We start from the raw sequence: 25449 nt of genomic DNA, 5'->3' as shown, positions 1-25449 counted from the left end.
TTTTATTTACAAATAAATGATGTTCTATTGAACTATCTAGTGGACAAAGAATTCTGAAAAAAATGTATTACCGGTATAGTTCACCCAAAAATGAAAATGTTTTCAATTTTATTTTTATTTTTATTTTTTTATTGTTTTTTCTGCTTACCCCCAGGGCATCCAAGATGTAGGTTTGTTTGTTTCTTCAGTAGAACACAAATTAAGATTTTTAACTCCTACACTGAAAAAAAAGTGTGTTCAATTTACATTATTTACTTGTGTACATCAGTCCCACATGACTCAATTAAGTTCAGCAAACATAATTTGTTCATGTAACTTCACATCATGGAATGAATACATTTTAAGTGACTCAATTAAGTAGTCTCAATTAAGTTAATTTTAAATGGCTTTCTGATGTGATTCAGACATTCAGTTTAATATATTCACTCATCCACTTTAGTTTTCATATACTTTAATGTTACACAACGGAATTATAATACTGCACTAGTTGACAAACTTTTAGCTAACAATTGCACACATTAGTATCTTAAATGCTAAGCATTAAAAGCTCTGAAAAGCCGTTATAGACGCTATTGTTTTAGTTCACAGCCCCACTGTTTAACTTAAATTGTTCTAATAATTCCAACATAATTGAATATTAAACTCAATTAAATACACTCAAGTCTCCCCCTTTCTCAGCTTGCTCAAAAATACATAAAATTACATTTTTTAATATAAAATAACAAATACTCTTTCTTGATTTAGCAATATGCAAAGCATGCTGGGAACTAACAAGCCCAGCCCAGTTTCAGTTAATGTAACACAAATCATTCATGTAACACAACACAAACAGATTAAGTAACCTTCAATTTGACTTATATTTAAGTGGATTGAACACAATCAAATTAAGTTAGGACAAAATCAATAGCAGTTGTGTTGCTTTAGCTCATTTTAATCAAGCAATTTGAACAAGCAATAAAAAAAAAATTTCAGTGAACGTTTGCACTATGAATCACTATGCGAATAAAAAACACGTAGACATATGAATATCTACATCTTGAATATGCTGGGGGTAAGCAGATAAACATCAAATTTTCATTTTTAGGTGAACTATCCCTTTAAATGTAATTAAATATTAGGCAGCACAACCATTTTTAACACCAAATAAGCATATTAGAATGTGACACTGAAAACTGTAATGGATAATAGACTTAACATTAAAAAATCTTACTGACCACACACAGTTCAGAACGGTAATATAAATATATATATATTTTTTTTTTATTCACTGACATGTACACTGTAAAAAAAAAAGTCAAAGCCGGAAATGTTTAAGTACAACCGACTTGGATGTTTAAGTTATTTAAATTTAGATTATGTTAAACTGACTTTTAAAAAATTTGTTGCATCTTGTATAACTTTAAAAAGTTTAACATTTCTTAACTTATTATGATGAGTTAAAAATAGTAAAAGCATGTGTTGTCATAACTTATTGAACATATAATTTTTTACAGTGTACGCAAGCACATGGTATAAAAACAATGTCAGGGGGACAAAAACAATTGTCCACAGCAATATGTATGTATCATTAACTTGTGTTGATTATCTCAGTATTGTTAGTTTACTGAAACCATGGAATTTCACAAACTGCACATGCTCTTTGTGGTTAAGAGTGCACATTTTATAAAGGTGTCAATCTAAAGCTTTGAAACTATGTTGAAGATCTTAGAGCTGTTGATTTAAGACTGAACTAACGGTTTACACAGTTGTACAAAAATGTCAAAACACTATTGATTACTTTGTGGCACAGGAAAGGCATAAAACAGAATGTGATATTTACAAAGTTGGTATTGGAAATAAACAGGAACTACAGCTGTTGGCTTAATCTCTTCATTCCTGCCATTGTGTATTTAGAGCCAGAAAATGGCATCATTTCACAGCCAACATTCTCAGCTACGAAATGGACTTACTGGAGAATTCCGAAGGAATGTGAAGTCAAACAAACATATATTTAAAGTAGCTAGGCAAATCTGTGTAAGCGGGTAAAGGTATTCGACGTTTCCCACCACGAGCCTGTATAAGCCCCTTAATGAAATGCACCGTGCAGTGGGGCCGAGCGACTGCCTTCTTGACTGATGGAATCACTCATACCAAGAGATTAGTCAAATGCACACAGGGGCCTTGACCCCGAGAAGTGCTGTACGCTCTGCCCTGCACCATACCTGAAGTGAACATGCAACAGCAGGCACAAGGTCCTGTCTGAGCCTTTTTTACGGATCAGAGCAGGATGGCTGCACCATTCCAGCATCAGCCCCGGTCAGGAATGCTGAGCTAATCTTCAGGTGCTGGAGCAAATTCCAGCCTTCACTTCTTTCTACTTTACAGGCCCTCGCTATACAAGTTAACAACCTAAAAGTGCAGGGAACGCTGTGTACCATGATGACTAGAGATATGTGCAGCTGTGTTTGGGCGTAGATCTAAAACTCGAAATAAAATTCAAAAAGTTCATTAATGTTTTGATGTTAAAATGCACTCCGTTTAATATGCAGATTGGCTCTGTGGTGCTTTTAACATTTGCTATTAGTTGAAGTGGCCTGACATAGCAACATCGTGCGGCGCCAATGGTGTGATTTTTGGGCTCAATGTCCCGAATTGACAAATCTGACAGTGAAGTGTTTGGGAATCCTCTTTAAACATTCTATTGATTCTCTTTTGTTGTTCCATTATTTCCACATAAAGAAAATACATTTCACAAAATGTTCTAAGACAAAAATAAATATTGGCAATAACAATTTAAACTCCTCTCCTCTCCTCTCCTCTCCTCTCCTCTCCTCTCCTCTCCTCTCCTCTCCTCTCCTCTCCTCTCCTCTCCTCTCCTCTCCTCTCCTCTCCTCTCCTCTCCTCTCCTCTCCTGTCCTCTCCTCTCCTCTCCTCTCCTCTCCTCTCCTCTCCTCTCCTCTCCTCTCCTCTCCTCTCCTCTCAGACCCTCTCCTCTCCTCTCCTCTCCTCTCCTCTCCTCTCCTCTCCTCTCCTCTCCTCTCCTCTCCTCTCCTCTCCTCTCCTCTCCTCTCAGACCCTCTCCTCTCCTCTCCTCTCCTCTCCTCTCCTCTCCTCTCCTCTCCTCTCCTCTCCTCTCCTCTCCTCTCCTCTCCTCTCCTCTCCTCTCCTCTCCTCTCCTCTCCTCTCCTCTCAGACCCTCTCCTCTCAGACCCTCTCCTCTCCTCTCCTCTCCTCTCCTCTCCTCTCCTCTCCTCTCAGACCCTCTCCTCTCCTCTCCTCTCCTCTCCTCTCCTCTCCTCTCCTCTCCTCTCCTCTCCTCTCCTCTCCTCTCCTCTCCTCTCCTCTCCTCTCCTCTCCTCTCCTCTCCTCTCAGACCCTCTCCTCTCAGACCCTCTCAGACCCGCTCAGACCCTCTCCGCTCTGACCATCTCAGACCCTCTCCGACCCTCTCCTCTGTGACGCTCTCCGCCCCCCTCCTCTCAGATCCTCTCCTCTCCGACTCTCTCAGACCCTCTCCGACCCTCTCAGACCCGCTCAGACCCTCTCCGCTCTGACCATCTCAGACCCTCTCCGACCCTCTCCTCTGCGACCCTCTCCGCCCCTCTCCTCTCAAATCCTCTCCTCTCCGACTCTCTCAGACCCTCTCAGACCCTCTCCTCTCAGACTCTCTCGGACCCTCTCCTCTCAGACCCTCTCCGACCCTCTCAGACTCTCTCCTCTCCTACCCTCTCCTTTCGGACCCTCTCCTCTCCGACCCTCTCCTTTCAGACCCTCTCCGACCCTCTCCTCTCCGCCCCTCTCCTCTCAGACCCTCTCCTCTCCGACTCTCTCCGCCCCTCTCCTCTCAGACCCTCTCCTCTCCGACTCTCTCCGACCCTCTCCTCTCAGACCCTCTCAGACCCGCTCCTTTCAGACCCTCTCCGACACTCTCCTCTCCGACCCTCTCAGACCCTCTCCGACACTCTCAGACCCTCTCCTTTCAGACCCTCTCCTCTCCGACCCTTTCCTCTCAGACCCTCTCCGACACTCAGACCCTCCTCTCCGACCCTCTCCTCTCAGACCCTCTCCTCTCCGACCCTCTCTTCTCTGACCCTCTCCTCTCCGACTCTCTCTGACCCTCTCCTCTCCTCTCCTCTCCTTTCTGACCCTCTCCTCTCTGACCCTCTCCTCTCCGACCCTCTCCTCCTCTCCCACTCGCTCCTCTCCGACCCTCTCCTGTCCAACCATCTCCTCTCCGACGACTCTCTTTTCCCTGACCTTCTTCTCTCTGACCCTCACCTCTCAGACCCTCTCCTCTCCGACCCTCTTCTCTCCGACCCTCTCCTCTCCGACCCTCTTCTCTCCGACCCTCTCCTCTCTGACCCTCTCCTCTCCGACCCTCTCCTCTCCCACTCGCTCCTCTCCGACCCTCTCCTGTCCGACCATCTCCTCTCCAAAGACCCTCTTTTCCCTGACCTTCTCCTCTCTGACCCTCACCTCTCTGACCCTCACCTCTCCGACCCTCTCCTCTCAGACCCTCTCCTACCCTCTCCTCTCTGACCCTCTCCTCTCCGACCCTCTCCTCCTCTCCCACTCGCTCCTCTCCGACCCTCTCCTGTCCAACCATCTCCTCTCCGACGACTCTCTTTTCCCTGACCTTCTTCTCTCTGACCCTCACCTCTCAGACCCTCTCCTCTCCGACCCTCTTCTCTCCGACCCTCTCCTCTCCGACCCTCTTCTCTCCGACCCTCTCCTCTCTGACCCTCTCCTCTCCGACCCTCTCCTCTCCCACTCGCTCCTCTCCGACCCTCTCCTGTCCGACCATCTCCTCTCCAAAGACCCTCTTTTCCCTGACCTTCTCCTCTCTGACCCTCACCTCTCCGACCCTCTCCTCTCAGACCCTCTCCTGACCCTCTCCTCTCAGACCCTCTCCTCTCAGACCCTCTCCTGACCCTTCCCTCTCAAATCCTCTTGATTTTAATTTGATTTATCCTTTGATGATTTAACTCATAAGCTCATTAGTAGAGTACGAAAGACTTGAATTTGGTGTGTCAGATGAGGGAGACATATAAATGGTGAGGGGTCCTAGGACAGGTTTGAGAACCACTACAGTAAAGCATTACGATAATCTAGCCTTGAGGTAATGAAAGCATGCAATTTCTGTCATTTTTCATTGAGAGTATGTCATTATTTAGATGTTTTTTTATTTTTATGATGTAAAATGGGATTTTGCAGATACCAGAAATTTCAAATGAAGCATTGGAATTAAAGACGAAGACTTGACAGAGCAGCCATCAATTGTTAGACATTTGTATTATTATGTGCAGAGGTTTTTTTGTCTAAAATAATTAAACCTTTTTTTGTTTGTGTTCATTAATTGTCATCCATTTTTTAATATCAACTATGCATTTTATAAAACAGAAATAGAAAATAATAGAAAATAGAGCTGAGTACCATTTGTGTAACAGTGAAAATGCCATGCTTCCTTATGATATCTCCCAAGTGTAACATGTGTAACTCCTCTCCTCTCCTGTCCTCTCCTCTCCTCTCCTCTCCTCTCCTCTCCTCTCCTCTCCTCTCCTCTCCTCTCCTCTCCTCTCCTCTCCTCTCCTCTCAGACCCTCTCCTCTCCTCTCCTCTCCTCTCCTCTCCTCTCCTCTCCTCTCCTCTCCTCTCCTCTCCTCTCAGACCCTCTCCTCTCCTCTCCTCTCCTCTCCTCTCCTCTCCTCTCCTCTCCTCTCCTCTCCTCTCCTCTCCTCTCCTCTCCTCTCCTCTCCTCTCCTCTCCTCTCCTCTCCTCTCCTCTCAGACCCTCTCCTCTCAGACCCTCTCCTCTCCTCTCCTCTCCTCTCCTCTCCTCTCCTCTCCTCTCAGACCCTCTCCTCTCCTCTCCTCTCCTCTCCTCTCCTCTCCTCTCCTCTCCTCTCCTCTCCTCTCCTCTCCTCTCCTCTCCTCTCCTCTCCTCTCCTCTCCTCTCAGACCCTCTCCTCTCAGACCCTCTCAGACCCGCTCAGACCCTCTCCGCTCTGACCATCTCAGACCCTCTCCGACCCTCTCCTCTGTGACGCTCTCCGCCCCCCTCCTCTCAGATCCTCTCCTCTCCGACTCTCTCAGACCCTCTCCGACCCTCTCAGACCCGCTCAGACCCTCTCCGCTCTGACCATCTCAGACCCTCTCCGACCCTCTCCTCTGCGACCCTCTCCGCCCCTCTCCTCTCAAATCCTCTCCTCTCCGACTCTCTCAGACCCTCTCAGACCCTCTCCTCTCAGACTCTCTCGGACCCTCTCCTCTCAGACCCTCTCCGACCCTCTCAGACTCTCTCCTCTCCTACCCTCTCCTTTCGGACCCTCTCCTCTCCGACCCTCTCCTTTCAGACCCTCTCCGACCCTCTCCTCTCCGCCCCTCTCCTCTCAGACCCTCTCCTCTCCGACTCTCTCCGCCCCTCTCCTCTCAGACCCTCTCCTCTCCGACTCTCTCCGACCCTCTCCTCTCAGACCCTCTCAGACCCGCTCCTTTCAGACCCTCTCCGACACTCTCCTCTCCGACCCTCTCAGACCCTCTCCGACACTCTCAGACCCTCTCCTTTCAGACCCTCTCCTCTCCGACCCTTTCCTCTCAGACCCTCTCCGACACTCAGACCCTCCTCTCCGACCCTCTCCTCTCAGACCCTCTCCTCTCCGACCCTCTCTTCTCTGACCCTCTCCTCTCCGACTCTCTCTGACCCTCTCCTCTCCTCTCCTCTCCTTTCTGACCCTCTCCTCTCTGACCCTCTCCTCTCCGACCCTCTCCTCCTCTCCCACTCGCTCCTCTCCGACCCTCTCCTGTCCAACCATCTCCTCTCCGACGACTCTCTTTTCCCTGACCTTCTTCTCTCTGACCCTCACCTCTCAGACCCTCTCCTCTCCGACCCTCTTCTCTCCGACCCTCTCCTCTCCGACCCTCTTCTCTCCGACCCTCTCCTCTCTGACCCTCTCCTCTCCGACCCTCTCCTCTCCCACTCGCTCCTCTCCGACCCTCTCCTGTCCGACCATCTCCTCTCCAAAGACCCTCTTTTCCCTGACCTTCTCCTCTCTGACCCTCACCTCTCTGACCCTCACCTCTCCGACCCTCTCCTCTCAGACCCTCTCCTCTCAGACCCTCTCCTCTCTGACCCTCTCCTCTCCGACCCTCTCCTCCTCTCCCACTCGCTCCTCTCCGACCCTCTCCTGTCCAACCATCTCCTCTCCGACGACTCTCTTTTCCCTGACCTTCTTCTCTCTGACCCTCACCTCTCAGACCCTCTCCTCTCCGACCCTCTTCTCTCCGACCCTCTCCTCTCCGACCCTCTTCTCTCCGACCCTCTCCTCTCTGACCCTCTCCTCTCCGACCCTCTCCTCTCCCACTCGCTCCTCTCCGACCCTCTCCTGTCCGACCATCTCCTCTCCAAAGACCCTCTTTTCCCTGACCTTCTCCTCTCTGACCCTCACCTCTCCGACCCTCTCCTCTCAGACCCTCTCCTGACCCTCTCCTCTCAGACCCTCTCCTCTCAGACCCTCTCCTGACCCTTCCCTCTCAAATCCTCTTGATTTTAATTTGATTTATCCTTTGATGATTTAACTCATAAGCTCATTAGTAGAGTACGAAAGACTTGAATTTGGTGTGTCAGATGAGGGAGACATATAAATGGTGAGGGGTCCCTAGGACAGGTTTGAGAACCACTACAGTAAAGCATTACGATAATCTAGCCTTGAGGTAATGAAAGCATGCAATTTCTGTCATTTTTCATTGAGAGTATGTCATTATTTAGATGTTTTTTTATTTTTATGATGTAAAATGGGATTTTGCAGATACCAGAAATTTCAAATGAAGCATTGGAATTAAAGACGAAGACTTGACAGAGCAGCCATCAATTGTTAGACATTTGTATTATTATGTGCAGAGGTTTTTTTGTCTAAAATAATTAAACCTTTTTTTGTTTGTGTTCATTAATTGTCATCCATTTTTTAATATCAACTATGCATTTTATAAAACAGAAATAGAAAATAATAGAAAATAGAGCTGAGTACCATTTGTGTAACAGTGAAAATGCCATGCTTCCTTATGATATCTCCCAAGTGTAACATGTACAGGGTAAAAAATATTTTCATAAAGTTGTCTGTAACATTTAGCTCTGAAAAAATGGTTGTTTGTTTTCTTTTGTCGTATAGTGTTAATTTCCTCTACGATGTTAGATTTTTTTTTATATTGTAAAACTGACATTCCTTATTGGAATGCATGCATTTTTTTCTTTACAGCTCATCTTACAACTTTCTTTTCTCAAAGTAAAAAAAAAAAAAAAAAAAAAAAAAAACTTTATTATGTGTGAATGCTACAATGTTCCATATAAGCAGTAATGAAGGCTCATATCCAACATGGAAGCCTGTTACTATGGTCAGTTTGTTGTCAGAGTTCTTCACAGCACTCTTCTCTGTGGTCTACTGGTGCAGGGTTGGAGCAAATCCTGTTGGTGAGTCATGGGACTTTGCGGAAAGCTCCATTCCATCCCTTATCTCCGTTGTTGTTGCCAGAGTCTTCATGTTTACAACTGGACAGCTGAACATCTGCTGTGACGAGCTCCCTTCTCTGTGAAACTGACTAACTCAGTCAGAGGCTTAATATCAAGGTCTGAGTGACTGGCTTCAGAAAGCAAAACATGTAAACACTGTAAAAAAATTTTTTAGAAAAAAAGTTACCTTGTTGCCTTAAAATTTTGAGTTCAATGAAATTAAAATTCATCTCTCATATGTAAGCATATTGGGTAATTGTGTGTTTTATTTCTGATGACGCAGTGAAACATGCCCAATAGTGCTATTTTCATGATTTATCAATTTTTTTATGTGGTTCAGATATTTTGAGTTTCTATTTTGAGTTAGAACTATATTTTATTCAATATTTTGAGTTTCTATTTATTAAACAAATTTCCTTCATTGTATCAACTCAAATTTTTAATTTCAATAAACTCAAAAAGGCAACCAGGTTACTTACTTTTTTAAGTTAAAGGTCCGTTCTTCGCGATTCCATCTTTCAAACTTTAGTTAGTGTGTAATGTTGCTGTTAGAGCATAAATAATACCTGCAAAATTATAAAGCTCAAAGTTCAATGCCAAGCGAGATATTTTATTTAACAGAAGTTCCCTTTCAAAGCCTACAGCGAACGGCCAGTTTGGACTACACCCCTGCACTTCTTTGCTTGAATGACGTCACTAGAACCGTTTGTTGACTAACCCTCCGCCCACAAGAACAGGCAAAATAGTGGCCGTGGTCTTGTTGCTCTCCCACGTGGAGAAGAGCGCGCATTCAGCGCTTGCATCTCCCCGTTATGGTAAGAGGCGGGACCTTTCCGGGCAAAGTGCACTAAGCTGCTGTCCAATCACAACACGGGAAGCGCTGGCCCAATCAGAACTCGTTACGTGATTCTGAAGGAGGGACTTCATAGAACAAGGAAATCATCAGGCTGTTTTTAGGACAGAGGAAACAGCGCTGTACAGATAAGTAAATTGTGTGAAAAATACTGTTTTTTTTATATGCGAAACATGAACTCATGTTATATTGCACACTGTAAACATAATCAAAGCTTTCGAAAACATGCGAAGAACGGGACCTTTAAACCAACAAAAACCATCAAATATTTTTTACAGTGCAGATGTGTCTTGTATTAATGCATTCAAACCCACTTTTACACACTTTTTTTTGAAAAGGAACGTTAACAAACGAGATGTTTTGGTCATAACCTAAAGTATTGATTATGGAATTGATTTATGTTTGCTTTATAAATTTCTCTGAATTAGGGTGATCAGATTTGATGAGAAGAGTTGGTGGCCATCCACACCTTTCTAAAATAATAATGATACATTCAAATTTATGACTCAGCACTTCGTGATAAAGCACAATTATGTCATTGGTAATATCCATCCATCCAGAGACCAGCTTCTTTTCCATACTGGAGTGATGAATACGATCTTCAAGCAAAACGAGCTGAATGTAATGTTTGAATCCTACCGACCTACAATCTAAATTCTGAATTGTGATGTTTTCTAAATCATAATCACACCATTTTTATTCGTTTGCCAAAGGAGAACTGGGCCCCCGACTGAGCCTGGTTTCTCCCAAGTTTTTTTTTCTCTCCATTCTGTCACCTTAAGGAGTTTGGGTTCCTTGCCACAGTCACATCTAACTTGCTTAGTTGGGGACACTTATTATTCAACCATATTATTGATTTGACTGCACTGACAATATTGGATAAGAACTGAGAACTGTTTTTCTTCATAGATGAAATGAACTAATTTAATAATTGATGATCTTTACAATGGAACTGAATCAACACTGAACTGACTTCAGCTGAACAACTATTTTCTGCTGTTTAAACTCTGTTTGCACCATTGTCCTGTTATCGCTGTAAAGTTGTTTTGAAACGAGCTCTGTTGTATAAAGCATGACTTGACTTGACATACAATGACTAGAATGTCTCATAAATACCTTAATAGTTTTCATCACTAATTAACATGCAAAAGCAAGTGTAGGGAATTATAAAGTTGCTATTTTTAAAATGAGACATGCCTATAACATTTTAGAGGTTTCCCTACCTGCAAACCACAAATCCCAAAGGCTTACTCCACCCTTAACATAACATTGCATCAGATTCATACCACGTCTGGATCCTATCTCATACACACACACATTACATTACATTACAGCATGAACTTAGCATCGGAGGCAATATCTTCTCTTCCTGTGAGTGTCAGCACCGGTAGTATGGCAAAGGCCTGCTGCTCTTTAAGCACACACTGCATATCTTCCTCATTGGCTCTCAGCATGCAAACAGCTGTCCAACTTCCCAATCTAATCTTGACCGTGGCCTGGTACTCAGTCGCCTGTCTGCTGGCCCTCACATCAGCTGATAATTGTGGTCAACATGAGGAAGTGGCTGAGATAACTGAGGGATTATTCACTGCTTGAGGGCATTAGGTAAGATGTGTGGAATCCACGGTCATTACCTCAGTCAGACGCTCTTGAGCAATCCACGCCCAATGCCCACCTTTTTTGGGCAAATGGCTCATGTCATCCTTGTGGAACTGGAAAAAAACTGCATTAAACATTGACATGTGCTTTGTAAGGTGGGATTGAGCTTTGGCAGTTGTTGAGCTGGGGTTGCTGTAGAGTGGGTTGAAAACAATCTGAATCACCACGTTATTAAGCCTCACCTAATGAATAAACCAGGAGAGACAATGAATATGAATGTAACATTCAAATGCAAACATTTCCTAAATAGAAACCGTTTTCTTGTGTTGTGCTTCACAGCATTCCTGTTTCTGTTTTCCCCCAATAAATAGTTACCTGTGGTGTGGTTCTGGCACAGGCCTTTGGAATGTTCCGTATGCACCTGAAAATGTCATCAATCAAAGTATTTGCATTAAATAACACAATGGGATCCATATTAAAACAGAGGCTTTTGTTGCGTTCGCTTCCTTGGTGGTAGATTACGGGAAAGCTTCCAAACCCACATAGAGCAGCCTTTGAGAGTGAAAAAAAAAATTAAGATGGTATCTTGAGCCAAGGCATCATCATCAGAGGCATTGGAGAACAGCACGCCGTGTGTGGTTCTCATTCCCTCTTTGACTCAGCGTTCTGTGAAATTCATTTTAATTGGGTGATAACCGTAGCCTTTGACTTATGTTGTACCCCTGAGGGAAAAGCCCAAAGTCTGACAGATATCTAGTCCCACAGAAGTCCAGCTTTCCGTTCTTTGATGCCGAACTGTCCTTGGGTCTCTCACTGCCGTCCAATAAACATCCTTTTTTAGTTTTATCGTTGTGTGTTGAATCAGATAATGGTGGAAAATAAACATTCTCCTAACACTGTTCACATCTCCAAATGGCAGTAACTCATCCTCATGTTTCCTATATATATAATCAGCTGTGGCAACTTTCTTTATGTAGCTATCAGACTCTGTGACAAAATAACCTTTTAAATTGTTTTATTAACAAAGTTCATAAGGAGCATCATCAAATGATCCACCCAATCAGCACACATCGCACTCTGGGCTCGGGCTAAATTCAGAGCTCGGAGCCCTGTCCTTGGACATCACAGGATCGTTACTCCAGTCTTCAGTGTCACGTGACATCCAGTCTATCACATGATCCATCAGAAATCATTCTAATATTCTGATTTATTATGAGTGTTGGAAACAGTTCTGCTGCCTAATATATTTGATGAATAAAAGGGTCAAAAGAACTGCATTTATTCAAAATAGAAACATTTTTAAATTATATATATCTCCTTTACTATACATTTTTATTAATTAAACACATCCTTACTAAATAAAATTGATTTATTTAAAAAAAATAAAGAAAAAAAAAAAATACTGACCCCAGTACTGACCAGTAGTGTATATTGTTGTTACAAAATATTTATATTTTTAAAACATTTGCTTTTTTTTTTTTTTTTTTTTTTTTTGCTTTTTATTCATCAAAAAGTTTTATAAAAAAGTATCACATGTTATGAAAAATTATTAAGCAGCAGAACTGTTTCCAACTTTGAAAATGAATCATCATATTAGAATGATTTCTGAAGGATCATGTGACACTGAAGACTGGAGGAATGATACTGAAAATTCAGCTTTGCATCACAGAAATAAATGATCATTTAAAGTATAATAAATTGAAAACGAAATTGAAAAATTGAAATATATCACAATATTACAATTTTTTTTCTGTATTTTTGATCAAATAAATGCAGGCTTGATGAGCAGAAGAAACTTCTTTCAAAAACATTACAAATAGTAATGTGTCCAAACTTTTGATATATATATATTTGATTGTGCTTCCTGGATTAAATGAAATTTCCAGCATATTTATATTTATCACTCGCATGATGGCAGCTCTCAGACTGGTTGTAACCTAAAGCTTTTCAACGGCTATGTGGATTGATGTAATTTGGCAGACGTGGTGTGATACAAATTCAAAACAATCAAAAGCAGCAGAATAGCTTCGCTTTACTAAATGGCATTTAAATGGCGGGAAAAATCATGCACATCAAAAACAGGCAAAAACAAATTAATATTAGGCCTATGCAACATGTCCTAGATTTTTACAGAACATTTTCAGATGTAACCCTCTTTGTAAACATTAACATTTTACACGTTTTCTGAGTAACTGTAATATATTACAGTTACATTTATTTTGTAATTAAATGATGTAACTGTTACATAAAACTAGTTACTCCCCAACACTGGCCACTATCCTGCAGAGTTTAGGTCCAACATTAATCTCAAACAACTAAAAAGCTAATCAAGGTCTTCAGAGTTTCTAGAAAATTGCAGGTAAGTGAGTTTGATCATGGTTTGAGCTCAACTCTGCAGGACAGTGGCCATACTCCAGGGGTTCACTCATAGGAATGAATGGGTAACTATTGGAATTGGGGTTCGTTTTCCTTAACGAGTAGGCAAAATCTTATTTCCTAACTGTTTCTTAAGAACGGTATTTTCCACTACTGTAAAGTGGCATACAGACCCAACAAATTAATTAATTCTTTCAGCCCCTATGTACAATCCAGCATATAGGATGATCTTGGATGCACTGTAACCTGTCCTGTGTGAGAGGTTCAGCGAAAGATTCAGGGATTCATTCAGTTTAGGTCAGTCAACTCTTCATTTATAATTCACAGCTCAGGCCTTTATTAATGAGGCTTCATCCATGGCAAAGAAGCGGTGCGCACAGCTATAGTTCACTTGTCATTTTTTTCAGTTAGGCCTCCAAACACATTTTGATTGCTTATATTCTCTTCCATGTGGAACATTAACTCAGTATTTATCTTCTATATTGACTTTGTCCACATTCATTAGTGTAGAAGAGCATGTCAAGTCTCTGTGTATCTTTTCATCTGATCAGGTTGCCTTCTCGCTTTGTGTCTTTGTTTCTAGCTTCCTTTTAACCAATAGGTGTGTCACCCAAGAGCGACATTCCGCTACTCTTTCCACTGCCCTTCTCTCTTACACGTCTCTTCCGACATCAGTTCCTCCTCACAAAGGTCTTCTTTCTTCCATCCGTGATGGAGACGGCAGCATCTTGAGACGCCCACAGTCAGCATCTCTGTTTTAGTCAAATCATAAAATTCCCTAAAGGCTGAACAATGGAAAACAATGAGGCACCTGCACAATAATCGGCCCACAGTCATCCGCGATGAGCCATGATGGCTCGCTTTAAAGTGGCCTGCGATGAATGTTCAACCACACCTGAAATCCCCTGCAATGGAATTCCCCCTCTAACAAACACACAGTGTGCTCGGCGATCCAAATATGCCCTTATTTCCCCCCATATTTTCCTTGTGTTGTGAGATCAGAGAGTCGCAGGCCTTTGTCTGTGAACTTGAAGGCAAAGCTGTGCTGCAGTTTCACTTGTACGCGTCATTGTCACTATCACCGTCAGCGGTTTCAGCCCTTGCATGCACCACGTCACATGAATGCGAGCAGAAACTCTGCCTGGCTGAACAAAAGGCCAGCTGTTTGCTCTTGGCTCCGCTTTTAACTGCGGCGTACGCGCGTGGAATTACTCACAAGTAAAAGTCTTCTTTCTGCCTTTCTTCCGTTCTCCAAAGGTTAAAATAATCCTATCCTTCAGAACACTGCCACAAAGCAGCTTCATTTAGCTAGGCCAATGGCCAGACCAAAGCCAACATCAACATCATGTTTGGCTATGATGGATATTAAATGAGTTTTGGATGGCAGACAGGGTAAGGGGTGATTGACTGCGCGCTTTTAGTGTTTAGTTGCCCTTTTTATGCCATACACTGTACTATCAACTCTTTCACAGTGGTGACTCTCTCCTAGGTTCCCTATAGAGGTGACCCTCGTTGATCCCTGATCCCCCAGTCGGTACTAGGTAGAACCATGGCACAAATGGAAGCTTTGTTGGCTTGAATGTACGCTAGTGCTCAGGGAGTCAAGGGGTCAATGTGGAGGGGAGGAGGGAGGTGGAGAGTGACAAACCTTAGGTTGTTTCCTTGCAGAGTAAAAGGTGTTACCTTCGAACACGGTGTTACCTTCGAACTTCGAACACAGTTGGGAATGATCTTTGATTAATCTTTTTTTATTTATTTATTTTTAGATTGGAGCTTTATAGCCAATTGGTTTGATGAATGTTTGAAGTAGCATAGGTGTGCAGACATTGGAGAATTGCTGGATTAATGAACCTTCTGCTCATTGGGCTACTCAAGTATGCTTTCAAGTTCTCAAGCTTTTTACTCTTGCCTGTAATCCCAGGCCTTGTGCAGGTCAATTCTTGGGTCAAATTTTCTGTGACAATAAATCGCATGTTTTTAGAATAATAGAGAAAATATATTTAAAATACTTTACTCAGAAGTTTGGGGTCAGAACTTTTTTGTTAATGTTTTTGATAGAAATCTCATATTTAATAATACACTCTAAAAATTCTGGGTTGTTTTAACCCAATGTTGGGATCAAATATGGATCACCAATCAATTGTCTTGTTGCGGCGTTTGGGTTGTTTTAATCCTGTGGTTGGGTTAAATATTTGCTTAAGACAACCCAATCGGTGGGTTAAAACATCCCAACTGCTGGGTTAGTCCATATTTAACCCAACATTGGGTTGTTTTTTCACTCAATTTTTTAGAGTGTAAATACAATAAAAGCTGCACTATTGTGAATATATTTAATAAATAAATATATATTAAAATGTAATTAATTATATATATAAAAATTATATATATATATATATATATATATATATATATATATATATATATATATATATATATATATATATATATATATACATATATATATATATATATATATATACATATACATATATATATATATATATATATATATATATATATATATATATATATATATATATATATATATATATCATTTTTTTAAGTCATGGCAAAGCTGAATTTGTTTTCAGTGTCACATGATCCTTCAGAATTCATTCTAATATACTCATTTGGAGCTCAATAACACTGCTTATTATTCTCAATGTTGAATGTTAACAAAGTTGTGCTGTTTTTAAACAGCTCAGTTTATTAATTAAGCTCCGTTGATTATCAGTTAATTTAGTTGCATCATTGATTATAAAAGTATCATTTTATTTATACATTTCATGTTTTATAAAAAAAAAAATTTTTTGAAAAAAAAAACATGCAATTTATTAACACCGTAGAAACACTGTGTTTCAGGAATTGCACTTACAGAGGAACAGCATAATAGCATATTAACCCATAGTATATGGCCATTTTAATGTCAAATTATGGCAAGTATGTGTCTATATGTTGTTTTACATTTGATTTAGTCATCATAAATCTCTTAACACCTGTTAACCTCAGATTTTGTTTACAGATTGTATACGTTTTGCCATGTGAGATGGTGTTTTCTTAACGTGTGTGTGGCTTCATGAGTTTGCCTGCAGCGTAACTATGGTGTCATTAACATTCCAGCAGTCACAGCGGCACCGTTAACACTCCGCTACATGACGGGACAGCTCTGTCTGTACCTCTCTACCTGTTGGACTTTCTCTCCAAACGTCTCTTACTTTTCTCACACCCGAACACCCACCTACACAAACAAATACATATAAACACATACCAACCTCCATAACTAAGAAATGTATTTTTGCTATACGTGGGTGTCACTTCTGACTCATATCATTCTTGTGCTGTCATTTTGAGAAGAGTTCTACAAACAAGTCATTTTTCACACCACTTTATCTGCCTCGCTTGACAGATACAAGACAGGTACACTTCAGGTAATTATCTGACTTAGGTAATGCGGTATGTTTTGGAAAGTGCTTGTTGTATGGTACCAGGATTGGTCTGAAACGCCCTGACCGTTGGTAGGTGTGCTGGCCTGGTCTCTCTGTTTGCCTATGGTTTTTTTTAGTGCCGCATATTTTACATTTATACCTGTAGGGCTCAGAAAAAGGCAGTACTTGTTGATAGTGCTTTCAGGGGATCCACTCTGATGTAATCAGTCTCTGTGCCTACATGTTGTGCAGTGCGAGCCCTCTTGACTCTGAGCCAAGAATGTACTAAGAATGACAAATATTGAAACCATGGAACATTACATTTATATGCAAAGTGTTAACCGGTGTGTATATATAAATATATACTGATGCTATCTCAGTTTGCTGATCGACATCTCAGTGTGTGGTTTAAAGTAAGGCAATGTGTTCATATAATTATGTCAACCAAGTGTTTTTGCAGACTTCGCAGAACACTGCATAAAACACTTCAGCGGTTTCATGACTCGGCCTTCCTCGTCTTGTAATCATGTAGTGCAGACCAGCTTTGAAAAAATGTAAATGTAAATGCAACACTCAGACTCTCAGTGAGCAATCTGGATTGTAGTTTTGATTCCCCGTTAAAAGCAACTTGTTCACAAGGATGCAAAGTAAGAATTTATTTTAAAGTTACAAAATATTTAAGAAAGAATATTTTTATTTTACATATTCTGTACAGAGATGACATCCGTTTAACTAAATGACTTTGTAACAACAGCTAAGAAATAACTCTTATTAAATAGAAGACTGGAAAATTAAAGACAAGGAAGAGATTGTTTCATCGGTTTGCTGTACATATAAAAAATTAGACAGAGCTACAAATGGAATCCATAATGTTGTACCCTGATTATTAGGCCTCTTGAGAAGGATAATAATTATTTTACAAATATTGGAATGGCCTTGCCACCTTATTATAATAGCTAAAACATTGGCCTCTTTGGTACAATTATTTAGGTACAATAAACTTTTCACAAAATTCAGTTTTACTACAAAAATAACATTTTCAATGGCAGTTCTTTTTTCTTTTACTTTTTTTGTCTTTTTTTTTTTTTTAACTAATCCCGCAACTTTTCAGTGCAAACATCGTAACAATCATCCGCTTTGGAAAGCAAGCGAAAGATCACATTTCAAGTATTGATAAAGATTTAAAGACAAGCAGAAAGAAGAATTCAGTTTGACAAAGTTCAGGATTACTATACATTGCATAGTTCGTGCGGCACTTTATATTAAAAGGACTATGGGCAAGGGTAGGTCCACCTCTTTGTACCCTTTTGAAGGCTTTGCAATATGCAAGTGCTTTAAATTGTGCATTTCGAGAGTTTTTAGCAAGTGCTGTATTCCCTGTAAATCAGCTGGACAGAATGGAAGCGGCTCCGCGGAATGCACACCGCTGCAAGCGTTTGTCAGTCACTGAACTGTGCAGATGGAGGAAGCGGTGAAGTTTGTGCTGTACCGGTTAGACCTCAAGATCTAGTTAAGCAGCCGGCCGCAGTCAAGACGTGCACACGTAAGTAGAACGGCAGAAGTGGTTTTAGTTTCAAGATGATCTTGTCCAGGGGTGCTTGCAGTTTGAGTAGAAGCCTCACGATGGTTTAACAATGCCGCAGACAACTAGAGTCATCATTAAGGGAATGCCTCTGGGAACGACTGGGATGATGACATACACTGATTTTGAAATCGCCCCCTCAGCTGGAATGATTTGTCATATTGTCTTAAACAAGCTGTTGAAGTGCTGGTGTTCTGAAGTAGAAGGGACATTGAGATATGCCAGTGCTTGTAAAACAGTTTCTAAGTACTTGTATCAAAGTGTGACACCAGTTTGTCTCCTTTTTGCTGTTGGAGAGGAAAGTATTGAGCCATTTTTTTTAAGTCTAGAAATGGCAAACTAGAGAAAAAACATGTCGTTGTTCCCTTCCCTTCTCTTGTCATCCCAAAGCCATTTTGTTCATTAGAAGGACCAACCTGTCATACATCTGATGATCTACTGCTTGATGCACACACACATATGTGCGTGATTGTACTTCGTGAGTGCACAAATATTAACACAATCTATATGCATGTGGTTCAGAAAGACCATAAATATGACTGCTTTCGTAGAATTTCGTAACAATTTTGTTCAGGCACATCCACACTCCTCCACGATCATGTTAGGCACATCACGCTTGACGATGTTGTACTCGTCATCGAAGTAGAGCATGGACATGGTGCTGAGTTTGGTCGGTATGCAGCAGGAGTTGACCGATCCAGGACTCATGCCTCTCATGCGGTACTGGTTAACCACTGCCGTGTGAAACGATGAGGCGGAGCCCGGAACACCTGCCATGTAAGCCGGGCAGCTGCCTTCACAGTAGTTCCCATAGTACCCTGCTGGCGCGATGATCCAGTCGTTCCAGCCAATGAGCCGGAAGTCGATGTAAAACTGCTGCCGGCAACACAAACCGCCATTGTTGCCGTCGCACTCTAGGCCTCGCTTTCGGATGCGGTGCTTCCCTTCTGCCTGCTGGGCGCGAACCACCAGAAAGGGTCTGTGTGAGGGGTCGCTCGGGTCCACCAGGATGGGCAGAACATTGGCGGCTTCGCATCCCTCGCAGTGGATGTCGAGGTCCTGACGTCGACCCCCTTTAACCAACATTTCTCTTACGGCCTCGGACACAGGGAAGGTGTGCCAGCCGCTGCGTTTCAACTCCACGCGTTTTTCCATCACAGGCCAGTGCATGTTCTGCCCACCGGGCTCATAGTAATGCACTCTCACTGTCACTTTCCGTCGCAGTCCCTTTTCCTGAGCACCAGGCAACAGCTTGAAGTACAGCCACAGGTTTGCCTGCAACACGTACAGGTTCTGATTCCCCTCGTTGGAGATCAGGAAGTACAAGCTGGACTTAGATGGTGTCACATCATCTGTAAGAGACAAAGAAGTTTGTTAATGGTGGTTCTTTCTTACAAAAACTCACACAAGCAGTTGTGATTCTGCTGACAACTACCTCTCCTTAGCCACTTTTACAGAAATAAACCACCCAACTTTTCTAGTATACTAGGTGCCACAGTTCTGGGCCCAAGTCCAATTGGCCTCATGACTTGGGCTGAAGATGCTGGGCCAGGGGAAAGGGTGGGGGTTGTCGAACGTGGGCCTTGCCCCAGGGGGTTCATTGAGTTCACAGGGAGAACTGTGAAAACCCAGAGCTCCTGGAGCCTCAGAGACTGACAACACAATGCACTGTGAAAGGTATTAGGAGAGTTCTGTGGCACAGCCTAGCATTGAGCGTGTGCCCTTCAAATTAGAAGCATTATGAGGCACTTAAATGACACCGGCCAATAGTGAATTGTGTAGTCCAATGTGCAGTTTTTTAATATAATTTGATTTCAAACATTAATTTGACCACCTAAGATAATTAGGGAAATTTCAATTGTATATATTGAAAGTCGCACATGAATCATGTTCTTCGTAATCCTGATTTGAATGCCAGAGCTGTTTGGCACTATTTCTTTGAAATAGTAAAACAACCATGTTTGCAAACAGATTAGTTTGGCTTAATGTCATCAACTTCCCACAAAGGGTGGCTTCTTCTTCATGTCATAGCTTGACCTCACATAGTGTAGCAGTGGCTTTACATGTAAAAATATATATTTCTAGCATACACATATACACATATATATGTGTGTGTGTATGTTTGTGTATGTGTGTGTGTTTTACAGGGCTGTCAAGACTTGTTTTGTTGGGAACCCAGCCCTTTGTATCCCATAGTGGAGACACACAGTCAATGTTCATCAGTGACAGAGGATCAAGCCCTGGAGAAGTGTCAGGTGTGAACAAGTATGTCCTGTGATGATAGGGAACACACTCGCTGAACTGATTACTCCACCATTTCACCTTGTTACCTGCCTTTATGTGCCCCCTGGATACAAATATACTTGTATGGCCATGTGCTCAAGTGTTTCAGAACCTGTCTCAACAGCTCCTGCTTAAACTGAATTTAGTCAAACAGGGCAAGGCATTGTCCATTTTGCACTCTCCAGGTCAATGCGATCAGAGAGACGAGATGCTGTATGTGTTGTGACATACTTTATCAACAGTTATCTACATCACATTGGCGCCTTTGCCTTAAATACAAATGCTGTTATTTACAGATTTTTATTTATTTATTTATTTTTAACAGATCTGACTATTTTAGAAGTTTTAGTATGCTTGCTGCTTCTGCATCACTATCAGCCTGACAAATATTCATTTCAGCAATGCATTTCAAATTTCATTCAGTTATTTCTTTGTTGCTGTATACGCTATATGACATTTTTTGATTCCAATTGCCAGGTAATTAAAAATATTTTTCCCATTAGTAGGTTTATTAATTTGGAGTCAACTTAACAAGGTATTTATTATTCAACTAAGCTCAAAAACCAATAGCCTACAAGACACCAAGTATGGCAAAAAAATAAGCACTTTTGAGAAATTGGACTTTAGGTTTGTTTCTGTGTTTCACTAAAGATTGATCTCATGCTTTAAATGCTTAATGTGAACTGCTTGTCGAAGATCAATAAGATCAAGACCATGGCATGCTGCCTGATTAGATTTTGACTGTCTGCCCATCAGTTAGCACTACAGGCTCTAATTTCCCTGCTTGGATCAAATGTCAAAAAACAAAGATTTTCTAAAGAGATCAATTTGGCTCTTTGACCTTATGGACACTGTGCCACACTGAATAATGTCTAATAATGAAGTCTTAATACCCTGTGTTGAACTGGTCCTGAAGAGTTCAGCGAGTCCGAATGGTTACGCTGACAAATGAGAAGCATGCATCTACCGCTCCGCTTCTGTGGCTACGGGACACCAAATACTTCTGAAATGGCCCATAGGACAGTGTCAATAGAGACCTGAAATTGGCAGCCGTCCTCTCCTCTACCTTGGCAGTGCTCTTCTTATTGCTCTCCTAAAGCATGGAGTGAGATAGGAGCCACCTTCTGGCTTGCAATCATACAGCATTAACAGCAAGGGAAGAGCATGCACCACGCGAGGCAGCCCTATTGCCTGCAGCTGCAGTGATTTGCACATTGCATACCTCACAAATTCCTCTTTTTGTACCTCTGAGCCGAATGGATCTAGGGTTGTCCTGGCTGGCAGCCTTCACTTAAGGGGTTAGTGCCAGCTGGCCTTGAGGCAGATGGGGGTTCGGAGAGCCAGTTTCATGATGCATTGCTGCTCAGTGGTTCAAAGGTGTGAATAATAGGGGACACTGCAAAGAGGCCTGATAAAGCTTTGATATTTGAAATGCATTTTCAGAGGAGGATATAAGAAGGCCATCCCCCCACCCCAGCCTCTGTCATCCACAACGACTCAAATGTCTCATGCATTATTCTGAGTGATTTCTTTTGTTTTCTTTTGTTGTTTTTGTTCCCAATGTTGACATATTGGGTTTAGCAAGAACGCACAGTACTCGCTCAATAATTGCCTTCTTTTGTTGCGCTGTCATGAGTGTGTTTAGATCATTCTTATTGAAGCAAGAAGTCCGGATAATGTCCAAGCTAATTGTGTTTCAGTGTGTGAAACTAGAAGAAAAAAAAGACTTATTTTGCCTGTCAAAACAAGATACTGGAAATTTTTATTTAAAGAAAAAAAATCTGCATATCAAGTATCCTTCCTAATAATGATGACAGATTATGACCATCTATAAAAATCTGCTGTATTTATTATACTACTTTTATTAAGATTTTTGTTCACACAAATTTACATTATTCAATGACAGAACTAAATGTGTAAAATGTTATTCATGTTTAGTTTTTTTTAACACTTAACAAAGTTCATATATTGTCCTGTAAATTGAACTAAACCTCAGATGTATAATTGATGAAATCCTCTGGAACTAATGGAAAGCTATGCTAGTTACAGGGTTCCCACCCCTTTTGACCAATGAATTTCCATGACTTATTCAGGTGTTTAGGAAGGGTTACTGCAGAAGTGTTTTTAAAAGTAATTGAATTTAAATTCACTATATTTACCATTTCGTCATTACCTCAAATGTCCAGGTCATCTATGACCATCGGAACTCTGCATTCACTTGGCATTTGTTTTTATTAATGTTAACAAAAGTAGTTTTATTGCTATATTGTCTGTTAATAAGACAAAAGGCGTGGAAATGTTCTTGCCCTCTTATTAACACATTATCTGTAATACTTTGATTGCCATGTTTTTGATGCTCTCTTGGCGTTCCCAAAGATGTTCCAGGATTTTAATTGCCTCAACACCCACCTAGCAAAGGTCAACATTTGACAAAAACTACTCATTACTTTCTGTCAGCATATCTAATTATATGTTAAAAGAGGGTCATGTATTCTAATTGCTCCAGTTGCATGATCATACAAATATTAGATCAAGGATGAATGTCTCATTAACCCTCAAAGACCCACTTTAGTGAAATTGCAACACTTGTTTAAAGAGACTGAGTAATATTCTGTACTGTAATGAACTTTGGCATGACAATAAAATCTTGTATTGGCAAAATTCTTATTACAGAATACACACACGCACACATACATACATACATACATATATATATATATATATATATATATATATATATATATATATATATATATATATATATGTGTGTGTGTGTGTGTGTGTGTGTGTGTGTGTGTGTGTGTGTGTGTGTGTGTGTGTGTGTGTGTTAATTTATGTACTACTCCTAACTAATGCAATGTGTGGAACTGGAAAATATGTTGCCTATGAAGGCAGGAGGCAGTGAAGCATCCCACTATGTTTTGGAACAGACCCACTGAATGTCACAGCTTACTAAAAGCAGACAAGGAGATCACTCTTGCGTGTAGGCCTACACCATTGCTAATACTTTTGGAAGAAGGTATTGGCTATTCGACCTGTAAATTAAATATTTGACCTTTAAAACATGGATGATTACGTCCCCCCTAAAAAAATCAGTCTTTCCTTATTGATGCTCCACTGTGTAGTGAAATGTTAAAAGGTATTCCAAAATATGCTTAAATATAATTTTATAACTAATATCATACACAATGCCAACACTTCAGTAAGGTAAAAGTAGCCATGCAACATGCTATTTCTTGTACACACCTGACTCGGCGAAACTGATTATTTCCGACGTTTCTTCTTGCACCTCGTTGTAGGCAGCATGTCCATCTAAGTTGGGAATTTCAACCCTCCCGTCCTCCCTAACTTTACCCGCGTGAAGTTTGCGCAGCGCCGTTACCATGGCAGCTTTGGGAATGGGATGAGTGATATTTGGTCTCTCTCTCATCTGCAGTCGGTTCAATATGTGCCTTTTAACCGCCTCCAGAAAGTCCGTGTCCATTCGCCCCGAATCATCCGAATGACCAAGTCCACAAGATACACACTGAGACTCCTGAGACACCGTCTCAGCTCCCAGATTACACTGAACTACGAGTATGCAAGCCATTAAACAGGTTACAAAGAGGATGTATATACTCATTTTCTTAAATAAGGTGTCCATACAACAACAAATCAGTTCATGAATTCCTATCGTAAAACAAAAATGGATCTATAAACAGGACGGAGTTGTACTTCCAACAACCTCCTTTGACAGATCTCCATTCATCATCACGCTCGCGGTCATTTCTGAGAGACGTTCACATAAAGTGTATGTAGTATCGCCCGGTAAACACATTGAGTAATAATGATGAGGGCTAGTCGCAAAAATATCAATCTTAATTGAAGCTAGTTAAAAAGCGCGAAAACGTCTTCTCGTCTCCGGGGTAACTGACAAATTGAAGTGTGTGAAGAATCAAAACAAACCGGCTACTAGTCGTGTATTCCTTTAAAGTTCAGTGTAGTCAAAACTCTTTCTTGTTTGAAGACAAAATTTCACAGTTTGTCTTTCCACCGACTGTCAAGTGCTGGTGCTCCTCTTCTCTCAGTGATAGTATTGTAAAATTGTGTATGTTCGTTCGCGTTTCTTCAGCCTCAGGAGGGATGTTGTCCTTTGGTCTTTTCTCTCGTGTAATCACGACACTACAGCACCTCGCGCTGAAACTTTTTTATACTTCAAACCACGTGGGACGCCCAGCCAACTGGATGCGAGAGATTATGCTAAAACAGGTTACGCTGTTCAGTCCAAAAAGATGAAAGATATACACGTAATGTAATTCACATAAACTTTTCTTCAGTGCGAAAATACAAGCCCGCTGTGTTTGCCATAATTAAACAGAAATCCGTTTCGTTCAAACAGCAACACAATATAATTTAACATACCATTTAAATATATTTTTATATATTTTAGATTTTTGTCAGATTATGCATCCAGTGTTTTTCTTTTCTTTTAAGTAGCTAGGCTTAATAAAAGCTAAACCTGTATGGTTCGATGATAATTATATTGTTATTCGTTTCAGATTCAAATATTCACTTGAAGGCCTAAGACAAATTTCTCTCAAGCTTTGTTTGCCAAATTATTTCGGTGTTCATCGACTTTTTTTTTTTTTTTGAGAACTGAAATGTCAAAATTTGCCCGAATCCGAAATCGCCCCCTAAACCCCAATCATGGCTATTCCGTATAGTCTAACGTTACTAATACAGTTCACTTGAAGCAGTGAATTAAAACAAGTGAGTGAATTCGGACAGCCGCTGTGTGTAGCCTACTTGGACTGTAAGGCAAGGCAAGGCAAGGCGAGGCAAGTTGTATAGCACATTTCATACCCAATGGCA

The 25449-nt window shown here is 41.3% G+C and overlaps 2 protein-coding genes across 3 annotated transcripts in view; one reads left to right on the top strand and one right to left on the bottom strand.

Annotated features, from left to right (window-relative positions):
* ralba (v-ral simian leukemia viral oncogene homolog Ba (ras related)) overlaps window positions 1–25449 on the top strand; it is a 146542-nt gene that overhangs the window by 70911 nt on the left and 50182 nt on the right. The gene's annotated exons all lie outside the window — the stretch shown is intronic.
* Window positions 17410–24979, bottom strand: inhbb (inhibin subunit beta B). Its single transcript, XM_067444230.1, has 2 exons — window positions 23845–24979; window positions 17410–19667 (listed from the first exon to the last, which is right to left on the bottom strand). The coding sequence occupies exons 1-2, from the start codon at window positions 24239–24241 to the stop codon at window positions 18886–18888; spliced, it is 1179 nt and encodes a 392-aa protein (XP_067300331.1). The 5' UTR covers window positions 24242–24979; the 3' UTR covers window positions 17410–18885.

This window comes from Pseudorasbora parva, chromosome 5 (genome assembly GCF_024679245.1).
Source record: "Pseudorasbora parva isolate DD20220531a chromosome 5, ASM2467924v1, whole genome shotgun sequence".
NCBI lineage: Eukaryota > Metazoa > Chordata > Actinopteri > Cypriniformes > Gobionidae > Pseudorasbora > Pseudorasbora parva.
Note: the sequence above shows the minus strand (reverse complement) of the source record. Positions and strands in the feature narration are given on the sequence as shown.